The 18,924-nt window shown below is 54.6% G+C and overlaps 1 protein-coding gene across 1 annotated transcript; it reads right to left on the bottom strand.

The window, feature by feature from the left end:
* Nucleotides 1-10,080: 10,080 nt before the first annotated feature.
* On the bottom strand, nt 10,081-18,398 carry BCL2A1 (BCL2 related protein A1). The gene is made up of 2 exons (XM_047739316.1): nt 17,751-18,398; nt 10,081-10,368 (listed from the first exon to the last, which is right to left on the bottom strand). The coding sequence occupies exons 1-2, from the start codon at nt 18,165-18,167 to the stop codon at nt 10,261-10,263; spliced, it is 525 nt and encodes a 174-aa protein (XP_047595272.1). The 5' UTR covers nt 18,168-18,398; the 3' UTR covers nt 10,081-10,260.
* Between the last annotated feature and the right edge of the window lie 526 nt (nt 18,399-18,924).

Genomic DNA, 18,924 nt, shown 5'->3' on the forward strand with positions numbered 1-18,924 from the left:
AAATTGAGAGACATTCTCTAAACACCTGACCAGCACTCTTTAGAAATCTCAAGGTCATGAAAGGCCAAGAAACTTAGGGACCAGAGATGAAGGAGATGGGACAGTTAAGGACATTGAGCCGTCCTTGGGCTTCTGGACCAGAGAAAGGGCATTGGTGGGAAGCCAGTGGGATTCAGGTAAGGTTTGCATGTGGTTTGTACATTACGCAATGTTGTGGTATCGACATTAGTTTCTTTGGAAAGAAAGCCGTACCGTGATTACGACGGATACTATTAGAAGTTAGATGAAGGGTATACAGGAAGTCTGTTTTTGCAAATTTTTCTGTAAGATTAAAATTAGTTCAAAAAACCTTCTAAGTAAATAAACTTGGTGGAAGCATGGGATGGGAGAGATGATCCTGTGAAAAAACTAGAAGTTTTCGCTGACCCAAGTGTACGTCAACACACGTTTCCTAACCACCTGTTACAGCAGCTCCTAACTCCTCTCCCAGCGACCAAAGTCTCCTATAATCCGGTTCCCGCACTTCCCTTCTTAGGAAGAAAACACTCTCGTCCTATCACTGTCTCTAGAACCTTCCTCTGGTGAAAGCCTGTCATCATTGGACCCTGCTCCCCTCAGTGACCCATGTGGTCCTGTTGCCGTCTGCTCCCTGGCGCAGTGCGCTGTGCTGCCCGAGGCCCTCCCAGGCATGGCTGACCACAGAGCTGTCCCAGTGCACTGAGGGAGAACGTTTATTCACCAGAAGTCCTCCTGGGAAAGCACCATGTATATGACCTTTCTTACTTTTTCTTTTTTTTTTAAGATTGATTGATTGATTGATTGATTGGACAGACAGAGATCACAAGTAGGCAGAGAGGCAGGCGGAGAGAGAGGGGGAAGCAGACGCCCGACTGAGCAGAGGGCCCGATGCGGGGCTTGATCCCAGGACCCTGGGATCATGACATGAGCGGAAGGCAGAGGCTTAATCCAGTGAGCCACCCAGGCGCCCCTATGACCTTTTTTTTTTTTTAAAGATTTTATTTATTTATTTGACAGAGAGAGATCACAAGTAGACGGAGAGGAAGGCAGAGAGAGAGAGAGGGAAGCTGGCTTCTTGCTGAGCAGAGAGCCCGATGTGGGACTCTATCCCAGCACCCTGAGATCATGACCTGAGCCGAAGGCAGCGGCTTAACCCAGTGAGCCACCCAGGCGCCCCTGACCTTTCTTTAAGAAGAAATACTTTGACTTGGGCACTTGGGTCATGGACCGAAAGCCACAATCACAGAAAGATGGTCCCTAACCTGTGGTGTGTAAGACGGGCAGAGGCGCATCCGTTGGTTCCCAGGGGGAAGGGGGGAGTCAAACAGAGCCCGTGGTGGAGCTAACATGGTGGGTTCCCGTGCACTTGAGGGAAGAGAAAGGGAGAAAAGTCCCTGGAGGCACCCGCCAGGGAGAGGAGCTCTGGAAACGTCCAGGAGGGACTTCCTCACTTGTGCGCTCTCTGGTGCTTGACGTGAAACCTCCCGCCGACTCCCTGGCAGCATCGCCCATGGTCCTTGCAGCAGGGCTGTGTGAGAAGACTGTCGGGGTGCACGGTAGCCTGCCCAGTCCGGGGCAGAGGCAAGCGGCCGTCGGAGCGAGAGGAGCACGTTGGCGACGGCCGGGGGGTACAGAGGCTGCTCTGCTTCCTCCTGCGCAGAGTCCTGGGCCTAGAGACTGTGACATTGGTGTTACTGTGATGTTTTCATGGAAAGGAAATAGGTTTGGACATGCCACGTGGCTCGCCCAGGCTCACTACGTGGGGGGCTGCTATGTGAAAGAAATCGGGACCTCCAAAACCCATGCTAACCCACCTCCTCTGTCCCAGCCGTGTCCCAGCCGCCGGGGACTGCTAGCCTGGGGCCGTGGGTAGCAGTGGCTTGTATCCTTGGTGCTCAGCCTTGGGCCTGGGATGGCGTGGGTGCTGGGGGATGCTGGGTCAGAGCAAACTCAGTGGGGGAGCAGCCAGCTGAATCTGGGAAAACCTCAAGCTCTGCTGGAAGTCGGGGTCCGGAGGAAAGAGCCCACATGCTCTGCACCGGTCAGACCTCAGCTGAGTGCCGAGCGACTGGACACACTAGGGAATATTCAGAAAAGGGTGGCCCCCTCAGTTCTACGTGGCAGGTAGCCATTCCAGAAATCTAACAAGAAAACTCATAATGTCACCAAGAAAACCCACTGATTTGCGTCCCTGACACCGAGCTGGTTGCACATGTTCCATCTGACAGGTTGTGTGGAAACTTGCAAGTGGGTGAGGACGGGCAGGTGCGAAGGAGGAGGAGCGGAAATGAATAGTTTCCACTGTCAGGAAGGAAGCACACACTGAATTCACTTACATACATGGCCTCATTCTTACGTGTATAGACCCAAGACGATTTCCATCAGCACACCAAAACGCTGTGCATCTACCCATGCCTGCTACTTCGAGCACGGTCTGTGAGCCAGCAACATCGGCACCACTGGGAACCTCGTCTGGCACGTAGGGTCTTGGGCCTGAATCTGTATTTTAATCTTAACAGATCCCCAAGTGATTTGTACTCATATTAAAGTTCAGGACACACTGCCACAGCCTAGTGTCTAAACCAAGTGGCAGTTTGCAGGAAGAACTAGAACGACCCAGCAGACTGTTAGTACAGTCAGCCTGCACACATCATTCCCTCCGTCTAGACAGCTCGGGGTCTGATGGCCGCGGGTCCTCCCCCATCACAAGCTCTGCCCCCCCCCCCCCCCGCCCCGCACAAGGAAGTGGCCTCCCTGCTGACATCCTGAGGTTGAGTAAGCACTAACCCCACAGCGGGGAGGTGAGAGAGTTTTCTAAGAAGAAACAATTACGGGCAAAGGCCCTAGAGGAAACAACTGTGGGGCGTTCCAGAGGAACCGAGAGATGACTGGAGAGCCTCATGGGCAGAGAGTGGCAGGAGATAAGGCTGAGGTGCTGGGTCCAGAGGACGGGGGTGGTTTTCATTTGTCTCTGCATTTTGTGTTTTTTTTTTAAGATTTTATTTATTTATTTGACAGATCACAAGCAGGCAGAGAGGCAGGCAGGGGCGGGGAGGCAAGCTCCCCGCTGAGCAGAGAGCCCGATGCGGGGCTGGATCCCAGAACCCTGAGATCATGACCTGAGCGGAAGGCAGAGGCTTAACCCACTGAGCCACCCAGGTGCCCCTTATCCATGATTTCAATGCTGGTGGGACATGTTTACCGCACCCTGGAGGCATGGTTCTCCTGGGCGTCCGTGGCTACTCCGGATGGCTCTGTGTGCTGCGCAGACGCTGTAACAAGAGAAGAGCCTCGTCTCCTTCAGTCCTGCATTGCCTGTCTTGGGGAAGAGCGCCTTCCTCGTTTGGTCCCAGTCTTTGAGAACCAGTAACAGTGGGGCAGGCATACACTGCCTCTCGCTCAAGGACTGTGCTTCTGGAAGCCCGAGCACCGTCGCGCACACCTGCGGCAGTGGTGGCCGCGGCTTAGATCTCTGAATCCCCAGAGAACTGTGGGCAGGGGATGGGGCCTCATGATCGCGTCACCGCCATCCGTGTCCCCACGAGTGTGTTATCCTCGGAAGCCGTGCGTCATCCCCGGCAGAAGTCGGGAGACGGGGAGGAACACAGAGTGCACCGGGCACGGCGGGGAGGAGCTCGGGTTCACAGGGGAACTGGGCCAGGGAAAACCTTGTAAGAACAGCAGAACAAGAATCCTGCGCGGATGCGCGACATCTGGCTGTTCCGTGGAGTGAAGAAAAGCCCCTGCCGTTCTGGGGAGGGAGGTACCATACAGTGTCTTACGTTTGTTTCTTTTTCCTTTCATTGGAGCCTGGCTGACGCACGGTGTCGTGTCAGTCTTGGGGGCACAGTGTAGTGACTCACCTGCTCTCTGCGTTGCCCTGCGCTCCTCGTGGGCGTGGCTCCCATCTGTCACCTCACTGTCACGCTGTCACAGTGCCATGGACTATATTCTCTCCGCTGCTCCTCTCATCCCCCAGACGTCCTCATGCACGTTTTCTCGCCTGTTAAAGGCTCCCGCTCGCGGCTCGTCAGGCGCACACTGTGAGGGGCAGAAGCGAGGCCATCGAGGGGCTTCCTGCAAAACCCAGGCAGGAGATGGTCGGCGGTGCGGCCAGGGTAGCGGTGCTGAGGGTGGGGACTGCCGACCCCTGGGTGGCTCGTGGTGACGGAACCAGTTGCACGTCCCGCTGGGCTGCATTCGGGGTGTGAGAGGAGAGGGTTGAAGAGTCTGAAGGATTTGCCTGAGCGGACGGAGAGGGCAAAGGATTCGGGGTGCCGGGCTCGGGGAGCGGGACAGGCATTGGGATTTCCCATGACGGGGTCCGACAGGTTTGTGGAATACCCCGTAGGAAGATGTCAGGTCAGCACTTGAACGTTTGCGTCTAGAGCTCAGGGACGTAGTCCGGGCTGCGGTGTGAGCTCGGGGGCCCGTCAGGCCGGCTCACTGGATGCTTCTGGAAGTTGGAGGGTAGGTGTGGGAAGCAGGGAAGCCGAGGACCGGCCGGGGACGCCTCAGTATTTGGGGGCGGGCAGTTGGCTCAGGGAGATAACGAAAATCCATCGAAGGAGATGGGAGGAGCGGCCAGTGAGCCGGGAGGACCAAGGGACCTGTGTCCCCAACATCCCTAACAATGCAGAGACACCCGCTGCGTCCGATGTCATCCTGCCAGAAGTCTGAGGATGGGGAGACCATCCTTGACCTTGCTCGTGGGGGTGAGAGTCTGACGGATACTAGGGTCCCAGAGACAGTGAGAGGAGAGTTTGGAGAGCAAGTGTGGACTCTATTTTGAGGAGTTTTTCTCTGAATGAGAACAGAAAAACAGGGCAGTCCCTGAGAGCTTGTGTGTTGGGTTTTACATAAGGGAGGCTGAAGGGATGTTTGTGCAGAGGTGGGGGTGGGGGGGTTGATCCACACGTGTAGGGCTCAGCCCCCAGCTCGTGGGCCCCCTCCACAGTCACAAGAGGACAGGAGAAAAGCGCCCTGCAACAGGTGCAGAGTAGGCGGCTGGGGGGAGGGGCACGCGCGAGACTAGCAAAGTCCCTGGGACTGAGATGGTGTCAGAGCACTTGTGTTGCACACACACCTCCTGTGTGTGCGTCCTTCCGTTGCCCAAACAGCAGAGTCGTCAGCCTCGAGCTGCAGAACAGCTTCTAGAAAACACTGGCCACGGGGTTGCTTCTCCTGGGGGCCGGTTAGCTTTGCTCCGTTAAGGCGGGAAATCCCCGTGCTGGGCTGTTGGCCGTAGAGAATCCTGCCTTCAGGCCTGAGGCCGGTGAATCCCAGAAGGCCCAGCAGCAGCAGCAGAAACGACACAGCCGCGCCCGTCCTGCCACCGAGTCACCGGCGGTAAACAAAGACCTTATGCTCCTGCTCCGTGGAGTCACCAAAGCGACATTTCCCCGTCAGCAGCTTCGCACCCTCGGCAGAAAGTTCCAGAGCCGAGATCGTGACGCCCAGTCGGAGCTAGGGCCGTTCTCCCCGGAGGAGACACGTAACGGGGTGGGGGGCACAGACACGGGAGAGGAGCTCACCCCACCGGCTGGTGGGGACGATGCAGGCCTCTGTGGGGGAACAGCTCATGCTCAGGCCCGGCGTGTGAGCTGGATGGGGAGTCGGTGTCTGGGCAGCCCCACGGGGCCAGGAGGGAGTGGGGCAGGAGGAGGGCCAGTCAGTGAACCCCACACTCAGCCCTGCCCCGGCCTTGTGGCCGCACATTCCCAAACTGACTCACGTCTGTTCAGGTGTTTCTTTGACAAGAGCTCATTGAGCTTTTACCTGGCTCTGAACGAGACTCGGCGTGGGGGGGGTGGGTGGGGGGTGGTGAGCGCAGACAGCCATGGATCCTGCCCGGCGGGCTTGCTGTCTGTCGGGAAACAGACACGCTGACGTAAAAATCACACAAACAGAAAACTCTAATTGAGATGGCGGTGTTTGGGGAGGTGGCAGGAGAGCGGAACCTCGTGGGGCAGGGCCATCCCTGAGACAGCGACCTCTGAGGTGGACTCGGAAGGGCAAGTAAGCCTGAACAAGGGGACCAGCTAGGGAAGCAGAGGGGACCATATGTGGGAAAGTCTGCAGGAGAAGGTGCTAGAAACAGGCCACCAAAGCTATCGTGGGGTCCGCGGCCAAAATGCAGGGAGGGCCGCCCACCCAGAGGGCCTGGCAGGGTGGCCGCAGGCGTTAGGATGAAACCACAACGTCCTTGTACGTGACCAGGGCACCAGCAATAGTGCTTCATGATTTTATCTGAGCATTCGTAGCATCCGCTTTATTTTTTCTTTACGTTTTATTTATTTTAGAAAGAGAGTGAGAGTGAGCTCAGGTGGGAGAGGCAGAAGGAGAGGGACAAACAGACAGATGCGGTGCTGAGTGCAGAGCCCGACGTCGAACGTGACCCAAGCCACACCTAGAGGTGGCGCTTCACCACCTGAGCCCCCCAGGCATCCTGATGGCGTTCCACGTTAGTCATATTTGGGGTGATCTTATTTCTTTCCTTTTATACTTTCCCTTAGTGCGCGTTATTTCTAGTGAAGGTCTATTTTCTTCTTCTTCTTTTTTTTTTTTTTTGCAAAAAAAGGGCTTTTTAAAATCTAACTACGCTGACATGTGATTTATACTAAAATGCCCCTGTCCTAAGTGAGCGCCTCTGTGAGTTTTCTTTTTTATTTTTTTAAGATTTTATTTATTTATTTGAAAGAGATCACAAGTAGGCAGAGAGGCAGAGGGGGGGGGGAAGCAGGCTCCCTGCTGAGCAGAGAGCCCGATGCGGGGCTCGATCCCAGGACTCTGGGATCTTGACCTGAGCTTAAGGCAGAGGCTTAACCCACTGAGCCACCCAGGCGCCCCCCGTCTGTGAGTTCTGACAAGGGCAGGTGTAGGACAGTCTCACCAGCCCAGAAAGACCTTTCCCGCCCGGCCCCAGCTCCAGCCCAGGGCAGCCACTCATCCACTTTCCGCCACCGCCTGTCCGACCTGCTCTGGTTTCCCGCAGACGACGCAGCCACGGGGTGCTCCTCCGTGACCAGCAGCTTTCACTCACACGCAACTTTCTCCACCTCTTGCACAAGCTGGAGCCCCGTGCCCGGTGCTTGCCGAGTCACAGCCCCTAACGTAGACACGCACACATGTGCAGTGTGTGAAGTGCTTGGGTGTCTCTGGTCTTTCTGCCGGTGTGAGTGACATGGCAGGGGATAGCGTGGATGTGTTTTACTTCTGTCGAGTGGCCCTGGGGTCACTGTGTGTTTCCGGTGAGAAGAGTCTCTCGTGCTGTTTTCCAAAAACATACAGTTTTCCCTGTGCCCGTCGTGCACGAGAGACCCTCGGCTCCGTGTCTCCCCAGAGCCTGGTGCTGTCGGTCCTTCCCGAGGGAGTTGTTTGGGACCGTGCGCATCTCATGGTGTGTCCAGCGCGAGTTCCGCCGCGACCAGTGGCGTCTGGCGTCTTTCCTGTGCGCACCCGGCCTCCTGCTTTCCCGCGCTGTGTGCTCCGGGCTGGCGTCCGTTTCTAAACTGCGTTGGTGGTTATGTCGGCACTGAACTGTACGCGTTACATATGCTCCGTTCAGGGCCTCCGCCAGGTGCTGGTGTGACGTGTCGCCTCCCAATCTGTGCCTTGCAATTTTGAGTTGAACACCTTTATTGGGATATAATTCTAAATTGTCTTTATAAGAGAAAGTTTTTAGGTTTTGGGGGTTTTTTCCTTTTCTGGTGCATGTTTTTGTGTTGTGCCTAAAAACCTTTACCTGCTCCAAGGTTGTGAAGATTTTCTCCTGTGTTTCCTCTGGGGTTTTTATAGTTTTCCCTTATATCTAGGTCTGTATTTGTTTCACTTTCATCTTTCTGTGTGGCATTGGGGAAGAGATGAGGATCAAAGCACCTGCCCCGCCCCCGCCCCCCACCCCCCGTATTTTTTCAGTAATAAAACACACAGGGAGGGGCGCCTGAGTGACTCAGTGGGTTAACACCTCTGCCTCGGCTCCGGTCATGATCTCAGGGTCCTGGGATCGAGCCCCGAATTGAGCTCTCTGCTCAGCAGGGAGCATGCGTCTCTCTCTCCCTCTCTGCCTGCCTCTCTGCCTACCTGTGATGTCTGTCTGTCAAATAAATAAATAAAATCTTAAACACACACACACACACCGAGCTGTAGTTTGAAAGGCCAGGTCACAACCAACCAGAAGTTTCCTGCCTTCCCAGCAGTTTTCACTCTGTTAATGAGATCATCGTGGCATAAAAGCCTGGGTTTAGGGGCACGTGGGGAGTTCAGTTGGTGAAACGTCGAGCTCTTGATTTCCGCTCAGGTCCTGGGATCGAGCCCCGTGTTGGGGAGTCTCTCTCTCCCTCCTCCTTGCCCCTACCCCCCACTCATGCTCTCAAGCTCTTAAAAACAAACAAACAAACAAAAACAGGCTTTGCGGTTTCTTGTGCAAATGTATTTCAGGTAGCCATACCCACACACACACTTCCTGTTCTGTCCATTCATGACTCGCCACTTAGTTCTGATTCACAGGAACAGGACGGTAACTCCCCCCACTGAGCAGGGGCTGGGAGCACCGAGGGAAACAACAGGTAGAGATGCTCCCTGTTCCAGACAGACACACAGTCCCCAGGGCCCAGGTGCTTGGCTCTCCGGTGCGATTTGATAAATCAGCTAGAGTGACTTCTGCCAAAAATGTTGCCCTCCTGACTTGCCCCGGTGTCCTAACCCACATTGTTAAGGATCCCGGGGGGACTAGTAACTACAGAGAACACACTGATGGCCACCACAGGAGAGGTGGGGGCATGCTGGGGGTAACGGGATGGGGATGAGGGAGTGCATTTGTCATGATGAAATAAAGTACAATAAAATAAGAAACTCTCTGGTTCTCAGGGTCTCTACTCCGCAGCGGCCGTGGGGAGCACGAGACTAGGGCTGAGAGCCTGCATGTGAAGTCTCCGTGTGGGCTTGTGCAGTAGACCTCCACTGCAGGACAAGTGGTTTCTGAAGGGCTCTCTTCAAATCAGCTTTAAAAAAAGAATCACAGGGGAAGTGAAGCCTGAATCAGCTGACATCCCCTGGGAGAAGGCCCAGAGCCTGAGAGCAAGGGGTCTCGATTCTGTATTAGATTGGCTACTCCCTAAGCGAGGTGATGGAAGCCCTGGGGAGGGGCAGGGGTTGGGACAGAGACCATCAGGGGACGACGAGGAAGCATGGGGAGGTCTGGAACAAAGTGTGGTTGGAACTCAGGATGTAACAAAAGACATAATTTACTCATTTAGGAACGTTTTAAAAAATGTCTCTATTTGGTGTGGGGGCGGTGCCCAGGGAGAGGGAGGGAGAATCCTCAGCCTCCCCACCGAAGGCGGAGCCCAATATGGGGCTTGAGCTCACGACCCCAGGATCATGACCTGAGCTGAAACCAGGAGTCGGATGCTCCACCAACTGGGCCATCCAGGTGCCCCCTAATTTGTGAGCTTTTTTAAGGGGAAAGTTGAATAATGGTTCAAAAATGAGTCATTGAGAGGCACCTGGGTGGCTCAGTGGGTTAAGCCTCTGCCTTTGGCTCAGGTCATGATCTCAGGGTTCTGGGATCGAGCCCTGCATCGGGCTCTCTGCTCAGCAGTGAGCCTGCTTCCTCCTCTCTCTGCCTCTCTGCCTACTTGTGATCTCTCTCCCTCTCTCTCTGTCAAAAAAAAAAAAAAAAAAAAAAGAATATGTTAAAAATGAGTCATTGACCAAAGTGTCTTTGTTCTGACTACCCAAGTGTCCTGCATCTGTCACTGCCGTCTATTTGTCCTCTCTGAACGGTGGGCCACAGAGCAGGGTCGGTGGTGGCGGGCAGCAGAGGAAACCCCTCCGCACCGAGGGTCACGAGGGCCACAGGGGAGCAGGACGCGGACTCGCCCCCATGTGGTCTCCACGAGTGACACGGAAAATGACTTCTGGGTAACGGGCGCAGCCTCCAGAAAGTCAGCCACGGGGCAGGAAAGGCGTCCCCTTCCTGCCCTCATCCTCTCGATTCAGTACCTGCCCCTGTCTTGAGCTTCACCCTTCCACTCAGACACAGGCAGGACACAGATGACGCACTGAAGCAAATACACAATTTATTCACTAAAACGAGAACAAAATTTCCATCACATGGAAACGTCAAGTTACATAACCAAATTTGTTTATTTAGAAATAGAAGTAAGTGTTGGCAACGCTTTTTGTAGAAGTCAAGGAAACGGGGTGGGTTTCACAACGGGGAGTGTCCCTGTGGGCTGGTCAGTAGTATTGCTTCAGGAGAGAGAACATTTCACAGATCTTTCCTGTAACTTCCAGAAAGGTCAGCCAGCCAGACTTGGGCTCGAACTTCTTTACAAAGCCGTCCTCCTGTTGGGGAATAAATTTCACAGTTTAAAAATCACGAGACAGGGGCACCTGGGTGGCTCAGTGGGTTAAAGCCTCTGCTTTCGGCTCGGGCCATGATCCTGGAGTTCTGGGATCGAGCCCAGCGTCGGGCTCTCCGTTCAGCAGGCAGCCTGCTTCCTCCTCTCTCTCTCTCTGCCTGCCTCTCTGCCTACTTGTGATCTCTGTCAAGTGAATACGTAAAATCTTTAAAAAAAAAAAAAAAGAAAAAAAATCACAAGACAGATTAGAAGGATGAAAAGCAAAGAAACTGCCACTTCACTAAAGCAGACAGTGGTCTCATCGGCACCAGCACAGGTCTCCACCCATCCATCCGCACCATCGCTGGGAGCAGTGCTCTCCAGTGGAAACACAGCGCGGGCTACAGAGGGAAGTTCAAGTTCGTAGCAGCCACATTTCTAAAGTAAGAGGAAACACGTAAAGTTAATTTAAAGAATATATTTATCTAAAATATTATTATTTCAAATAAATAAATAAATAAAATAGTATATCAATATGTAATCAATACGAAAATTATTGAGCTGTTTTACATTCTTTGCCCAAACGCTTTGCGATACGCTGTGTGTTTTGCACTTAGAGCCCATCTGAAATCAGCCCAGCCACATCTCAAGTGTCCATCGGCCGCATGCTGGACAGCACAGCTCTGGAGGACAGGAAGTCTCACTCCTCTTTTTCGGTTGTCTGACGTAGAACTGTGCACTGATGTTTGTAAACAGGACGGGGGCTAGCGATAAAGCCGGGTGCAACAGGGCCTCTGAGCCCGAGAAGAGCTGGTTGTCTCTATCCTGATTCATTCCATCTCTGATCACAGTTTTAAAACAACAGTGTGAACTGCGCACTATAATTCTGGACTGTGATTGTAGAGCGTCCTGACTGCACAGAACTCCTGAGATCACCCAGCCTAATACCTACTCTTATTTTGACAAACGAGGAAACCGAGGCCGCAGAGAACGTGAGTGGCCTGAGGTCACCGACCTTAGCTCCTGGACCTGGAAGGGAAGGCAAACCCCATTCTTTTCATTCCATGAGCTTCCGAACAACCACCCAAAGAATCAGAAAACTTGGAATCATTTTTTAAGTGTTCCCCCAGTGTGCTGGTCAGCCTCCAGCAAGGTCCAGATTCTGGGGTGACGGGCCTTCATGCCACTCCAGGCATAGGTGACCACACGGGAGAGGACACGCATCGTATCTCAGGCAGCTGGAAGAGGCCCGCTGGTCCATGCCTGCCACCGTCTGCCTGAGCGTGGCCAGAGCACAGACTGACACGGTTGGGAGCACTTCCCAGGCAAAGGGTCGCCCAAGGAAAGCAGCTTCTGCTCATGCGTGTGTCAGGTGTGGTCCTGCTCTGAGATGGACATCCCAGCCTAACCAGGGGGACAGGCTGCTCCCTCTCTCCAGACTCACACACGCATACGCTTCTCGCTAGAGGTATGTGCGCCCCTCACTGCTTCCCTTCCCAGGATTCATGAAGCCCACGGGAACGGGGCACCGCCAGTTGGCTGCTGCCACCATGACCGGGATCACTGTCTGTGACGATGGGGCAGTCAACATCTCACATAACATTCCGCTTCTCCACCAAAGAGAGCCAACGTGGGGAAACTGACGAATTCGGCTCTAGGAAGATTAGAAAAGCTATGAAAAGCTACAATTAAAAGGAGAGAATTCACAGTAGCTGAGCCTGCAAGCAACCGTCCGCGGCCAATGCGCGGATCACCCAGACGCGCACATCCCTAGGGTGGAACGCTGGTCAGCCTTAAGAAGGAGAGACGTTCTGACCCCAGCCGCCCTGGGGATAGGCCTCGAGCATGTGATGCTCAGTGAGCCGAGCCCATCATGAGAAGACAAATACTGCACACCCCATGTACACGAAGAGCTCGGAACAGTCAGAATCACAAAGGCAAAGCAGGACGGTGGCTGCCGTGATCTGGGGCGCAGGGATGGGGAGTGTGTGTTTGGGCGCAGAGGCCTGCAGGCTGAGGCCGGTGATGTCCTCCGTCCGAGTGGGCAGTGCGACCGTCCGCACACAGTCTCGGTCTGCCCGTCGTCAGAGATGGGTCCTGGGCCAGTCGGGAAGTGTTTCTACGACGGAAGGCAACCCAAGTGTCTACCAGCTGGGAGCTGGTTAAGGAATCAGGATGCGTGAAGTTGTGGGATATTCTGCAGATGCTGGAGATGTCAGCCCAGGGCCGGGGAGGCAGGGCTGGAAGTACTCGGGAAGTCACATGCGAGACTGTCACGTGAACCCTCGCTGGGATGACGGATGGTGGACACGTGTGGACGCGTTCCGTGGTGGGAGTGATCTTTCTTCCGTCACACGTATATTTTCAGTGATGCGATTTGTACCTTAGAACCATTCTGTGGGGTGCCTGGGTGGCTCGGTCAGTTGAGCGCCCAATTCTTGGTTCCGGCTCAGGTCATGATCGCAGGGTCCTGGGATCGAGCCCCACGTCTGCTTCCACGCTGCGCTTGGAGCCTGCTTAAGATTCTCTCTCCTGCGATCCCGCTGCCCTGCCCCACCCTGGTCCTGTTCTCTCTGTCTCTCTTTGTCTCTCTCTTAAAAAAAAATTACATGAGGGTAGATACAGAACTAGAGGTTCAATATCCTGTCAGTAATGCAGTAATAAGCAACGAGTGCCCAGATCTGGCTCTTCCCAGGAATTCTTTCCATTAGATTCAGCTACCTTGGCTTCAAGAAAGCCTCAAGTGTAGAATAATCTCCTGCGTCCGTACTTCAAAGAAAACCAGACCCTCAGAATTGCTCAGAGCCAGCAAAGTACCATGTGGTGTCCACACGCTTCTCTAGTGACTCTTCATGATTCGCTCGACAGATACTTGCTGACCCTCGGCCACACGCCAGGCACTGTTTCAGGGGCTGGGAACAGCCTGGTGAATGAACACGCAGAGTCCTGGGCTCACTAGACTTGGGACGGGGACCCGCATCCTGGAGCAGGGCCTGGGGCCGAGCGGTGGGGGTGCCGTCAGATGTGGGCGGCTGAGGGAGACGCCCCCAGGAGGGCCACAGGCTGCGCACACCTCTAGGGAGAGGTCGTTCCGGGCAGTGGCCAGAGCCAGTGCAAAGGCCCTGGGGGGGAGGGCGGGGAGGTGCTTAGTTACCCAGGGAGGCTGGAGCCGAGAGCGCACAGGAGGGGCTCCTAGAATTCGAGCACCGACGGGGTTTGAGTGCAGCGGTCAGTACTGGGTATGTGGTGCTTGCTCCCCAGGTGATCAGGGTGCTGGGGAGGGTTCAGACCAGGCCAACACAGGGCGGTTCCCAGTCTGGCTGCCACGTGGGGAGCAGGCCGTGGCAGGGCGAGGACGGGAGTGGGAAACGGAGCAGGTCCTGCCAACAGGACTCACTGATGAACATGATGTAGGGTCTGGGGGTAGAGGGTGATGCCCAGGGTCAGAGAATGTTCTGGAAGGACCCTCAGGGAGGCTCATGTCCCCTTTCGTGAAATGATCTTAAATCTCCAGCTAAAATCCCAGAGGATCAATCTGACCCCCAGATGGAATCCACGGGTGTGAGGGGTTCCTGGAGAGTCCGTCCCCTCACCATGAGTTCCTCGTGCCACCAGGACACTGACTCGCTCGCGTGCAGGTCTCTGCACATCCTTTGGTCCAGATGGCTCTTCCCAGCAAGAGGCTCAAGGAACACCAGCGGCAGCCACACTGGGGCCACGCATCTACACTCCGCTCTGGAAAGTCCCAGCAGCGCCTGCACATCCCGGCCTTGGAAGGGGCTTTCTGTGCGTCCGCTTCTCAGGGTCGTTTGTTCAACCCTTTTGAAATGGCCCATGTACACTTCAGAGTTGCATGGGATTTGGCATTTTACAAGGCACTCTTCCAGAAGTGTCCTCCGTCTTCTAACTCCTCTACTCAGGTAGCCATTACTGTTCCCCTCATACAGTGCGGACACGATGCATCTCTGTTCTGTCACGTGATACGCATCCTGCAGGGGACCTCACTCACTCGGGGTCACACCAGGAGCAAAGCCAGGATTCAGATCCCAGTTTCGATGGGCAGGGAGGGGTGCGCCCAGCCTTTCCTCTCGGCAGGTCCTCATGGATGTGAAGGCCCAGCCTTTATGCACGGAAGATGGCAGCAGCTCTCCCACCGGACCGGCCGGAGCCCCTCCACTCTCGGCCATCCGCACTGGCAGGGGGGTAGGAGGAGGGAACTGCACACGTGGTAGGGGAAGAGAAAAGAGGTGAGCAGCACCGGACAGAAGAAGGGGAGAAGGGAGAGAAGCAGGGAGGCAGGACGGGAGGAGGGAGGGCAGTCACTCACACTGATGAGCATGAGAAAGAACGTGTGAGTTGACTCCTCACACAACCACACAACTGACACACGGGTCCCCGTTTCCCTGTTCCCGTGGGGACTCCGGTCTAACTGCAGGGCCCGGAACTTGGGAAGACTCAGTGTGGCTGAGCAGGGACGTCGAAATCCGAGCTCTGCTGACGACCACAATCCCAATGGGACCAGACACCTGAGGAAGCTGTCCTAGGAGCTCGGGGCATACGAGTGACCGATTTCATCCAGACAGCCGTGCCGGGCATCGATGGCCCCGTTCCCCCATATTACAGACGAGGACACGCGGCCCTAAGGTTTGCTAACTCGCTGGCCTCCCGGGGGCGCTGGGTGCTGGCACCTGGCCTCCAGCCCAGGTGCTCAGAGAACCTGTGCTGTGTCACCCCACGACTTCTCAGGCTTGGAACGCCATGGAATTACATGTGTTCTGTGGCCGTGTGCTGAGGGCTCTTCTCACCGTGCCTTGTTGACATGCGTTCTAGTCTGGAGCCATCGGCTAGCAGTCTGGGTGACAGCAGACGGGACAGTGGACCCTGGGCTTCCGGCCATCACTGCAGAGCGATCTCGCCCATCTGAAAATTCAGACTCTACCAGAGCGGGCATGTGACTGAGCCATCTGCCCCAAGATGAACCCTTCCTGTGTTCAGTTCACTCGCTCGGACCGCGGTGTCAGCATCTCGGGGAGGAAGGTCTCACGTGGCCGAGCTAGTGCTGACTCAGGTCGCTCGGCCACTCCTTAGTGCGACCACGGAAGTGCCACACCCAAGACCTAAGCTCTTCGCGGCTCTAAGCCCTCCGAAACCGAGGAGCCCCGTGAACGCTGAGTGTGCACACGGGCACAAGTGTGAGTCTGTGCGTCACTCACACCTGGGCCACCCCTGGAAGACGAGTCCATTTCTGGAAATTCTCAGAGACAGTCCCCGCCCCCACTGAAGATGAGTTCCACGAGCTCACAGTCTGTGTCGTTGAGAAGCTGCATTTTTAAGGAACAGTCATCACTGTGTGGGTGACGAGTACCGGTGTGAGCCACGGGACGCTCGCACGCGGGCCCCCGTGCTAGATAAGCGTTGCCTTTGCGGAAACCTACGTCTGTGGCCAGCAGAGCTTCCCACAGCTGACTGGGGGGCAGTGGGACCCTCCACACCCAGGCTCCATTCAGCTCCAAGTCCACAAGAGTCAGGGACAAGAGACACCCCATCACCACACAGGAAGGGACGATGTGGGGAACATCACATAAAATGTGACCCCACCGAGGGTTAGAACATTTCTAACAAGGGGTTGCCTGGCTGGCCTGGTCGGAGGAGCGTGCAACTCTAGACCTCGGGGTCGTGAATTTGAGCCCAAGTTGGGTATGGAGTTTACTTTGAATTAAAATCTTTAAAAAGTAAATAAAACATTCACAAAACATTTATAATAAAGGAAAACAGCTATACTTTCAAAAGACAGTTAACATACCAGAAGATATCTGCCACATATATAAGAATAATATATAAAAGTATATTTTACATATAAAATAGTATATAAAATACATCTTTCATATGTCAAAATATTTGAAAATAAAAACATGCAAGAAAGAACTGCTACAAATTGAGGAGAAAAAGACAAAACGTAGGAAAATGGGTGAAGAGTATAAATGGGCTATTCCCTAAGAATTGCGCGCGGTCAGTAAAGGCGTGGACGGTGCGCGGCCTCGCGGGCAGCCGAGGAAGCAGGAACTAACACAGGAGGTTGGAGAGCGTCTCCTAACCCAATGGAAAGGGGAGATTAGGACTGGTCAGCTGGCGGGGTTGGGCAACGTAGCCGAGCCTCTCCGGACAGCGAGGACCTGGTGCGTTGAGAAGTGGACGTGGCCATCCAACCCCCCAGGGGGGGCATGAGTGGACGTGCCTGGGAACGCACTATTTGGGGTGCAAAGTGGAAATTACAGAGAACTCCTCCAGCCCGACCCGGCCAGACCCTCCACGGTGTGTACGGACAGCAGCATGTGTAGAATTCTTGACAATATTATATTTTCTTTTTCTTTTTTTTTTTTAAAGAGCCTTTTTTTTTTTTTTTAAGACAGAGAGAGAAACAGGTGGGGGAAGCAGCCGAAGGAGGGGGAACCCTAAGCAGACTCCATGCTCATCCCGGAGCCCAATGTGGGGCTCGATCCCACGAGCCTGAGATCATGACCTCAGCTGAAATCAAGAGTCAGACACTTCACTGACTGAGCCCTGAGCCTCCCCCAAAAAACACTGTGTATATTTTCTATTTTCTGTGGATACATTCATTAGGCAAGATTTGCATGTAACATAATTGATAGATAACAGCGGGTCCGTCGTCACTAGGGGGAGAAGAAGGCTAGCCTTGGGGGTTGGCGGGCGAGGGTCCTCAGAGACAGGAGTGCTTCGGGAAAGGGTGAAGTGCATCGGGTCTAACAACGAGCAATCAGCTGTGAAAAGCCGTTAATCAGTGACTTCTGACAAAGCCCTCTCCACCTCCCACTCTGGGCTTTTTGAGGTTTTGATAATAAAGTGAATTGTTGTTTGGAAATTCCCCAATAGTTTCTATAGCTGGTGGCACAGCACATTAGTTTTTTATCATCAGGCTTTAACAGCTAGAGATTGTTCTATTAGAAAACTGACCAAGAAAAGCAATTTGTAAACAATGAATTTGCAAAGATGTACCTGTGTTTTGCAACATAATAACTACCCAAATGTAACAGCATCTCCTACCGACTAAAGCTACGTTGTCACGACAGCCGGGCTGGACCCTGACTGGGCTCTGCTGCTGACGCGGACAGGGGAGATGCCTCGTGGCTCCCTGACTCAGCCGCAACCCTTCACGCTGTTAGGAAGGAACATGGCAAGCACACGTATCTTCCAACCACAGAGCTCTGACTACCTGGAAAGGAGCCAGAAATGTCTTCTTGTTTTAAAAACGAGAAACTTTAAAAACAAGTCACCCAAAGAAAATAGCGGATTTTTAACAACTAGCAAGAAACCGTGCATCCCTCCGTCACGGGTAAAAGCAGTGAACAAGGTTCCCACGGTACGTACCCAGCCTCCGTTCTGTCTTATCCACTCCCTCATGTTTGTCGTGATGAACTCTGCCACAAAGTAAGAAACCCTAGAAGCATCCACGTCCGGGGAAGTTCGCTCCCGGAGGAGCTTCTTGGAGAGAATGCCTTCAAAGGCAAATACGGTCACAATCCTTCCCCAGTTAATGATGCCATCTTCAAATTCCTTTTCCATGACTTGATTGAAGATGGTTCTGGCAGTGTCGATGGACCCCACGTCAAAGCTGTCCAAGCATGGTTTCAAGTTCTTTTCCACCTCCCCCTGCACAGAGGAGGCCACGTCCCGCAGGACCCGGGACACTCTGCTGGCGGCCGGGCCGGGCTGCGGGATCTGCAGGACGTGCCTCACATAGTCCTGGGCCAGCGACAGTGTGTACCCGAACTCACCGTCTGTCATCTTCCTCCCGCCCCGCAGGCCCACCGGCCGTGCGCTCTCCCGGGAGCGGCCAAGGCCAAATGAGGCGGGCCCCGGCCGGGCTGGGGACGTGACTCACGGCGACGCGTGGAGGCCGGTGGAATTTCTGTGTGCATCACTGGACGGCTCCTTCCTCCTCGTCACTCTCGGGCGTGGGCTGTGTGTGAAAGAGAAAGTTGAAACCGTGGAAGAGGGAAATGGTTCGATGAGAGGCCACTTCCTCAAACTGTCAGTGATTAACTCGGGGACTTAAGGGCTGAAGGCAGGACGTAGAGAAACCAAAACTACCCCCCACCCCCCACCCGCCGGCTGCTGTCTCACGCCACAATGCCACTTTTAAGAACTGAAAGCAGGCGTCATGCACGCGCACCCGAACGGTCACGGCAGCTTTATTCACGGTCATCAGAAGGTAGAAACTGCCCGAAGGTTGGTCAGCAGAGACCCAGCGACTCCAGTCAGGGCCAGTTACTGGAAGGAGGTGCCGCTGCAGGGGGAGGGGGGTTGCCGAAGCCAGTGGGGGGTGGTCCCCATGCTGGGGACACGCAGTAGGAGCTGTGCACATCGCCCTGAGCCAGCCCATGCAGGGAGACACGGCGCAGACTGCTGGGGCAGGGCTCATTCTCACTGGGAACCGGCATCCGCTGGGGATGAAAACGTGTTGGAGGCACCCAGAGGTGATGTCGCACACCCTGTCCCTACACCAGACTCCACTAAATCACTCATGTTGAGATGGGGGGGT

The sequence above is a fragment of the Lutra lutra genome, chromosome 7 (assembly GCF_902655055.1).
Source record: "Lutra lutra chromosome 7, mLutLut1.2, whole genome shotgun sequence".
Lineage (NCBI taxonomy): Eukaryota > Metazoa > Chordata > Mammalia > Carnivora > Mustelidae > Lutra > Lutra lutra.

Bases quoted from the DNA above. Each gene is read 5' to 3' on its own strand.
- BCL2A1 (XM_047739316.1), bottom strand. From the start codon at position 18,167: ATGACAGACGGTGAGTTCGGGTACACACTGTCGCTGGCCCAGGACTAT. The intron at 10,369-17,750 runs GTACGTACCGTG...ATTCCCCAACAG, and splicing joins TAAGACAGAACGGAGGCTGG to GAGGACGGCTTTGTAAAGAA.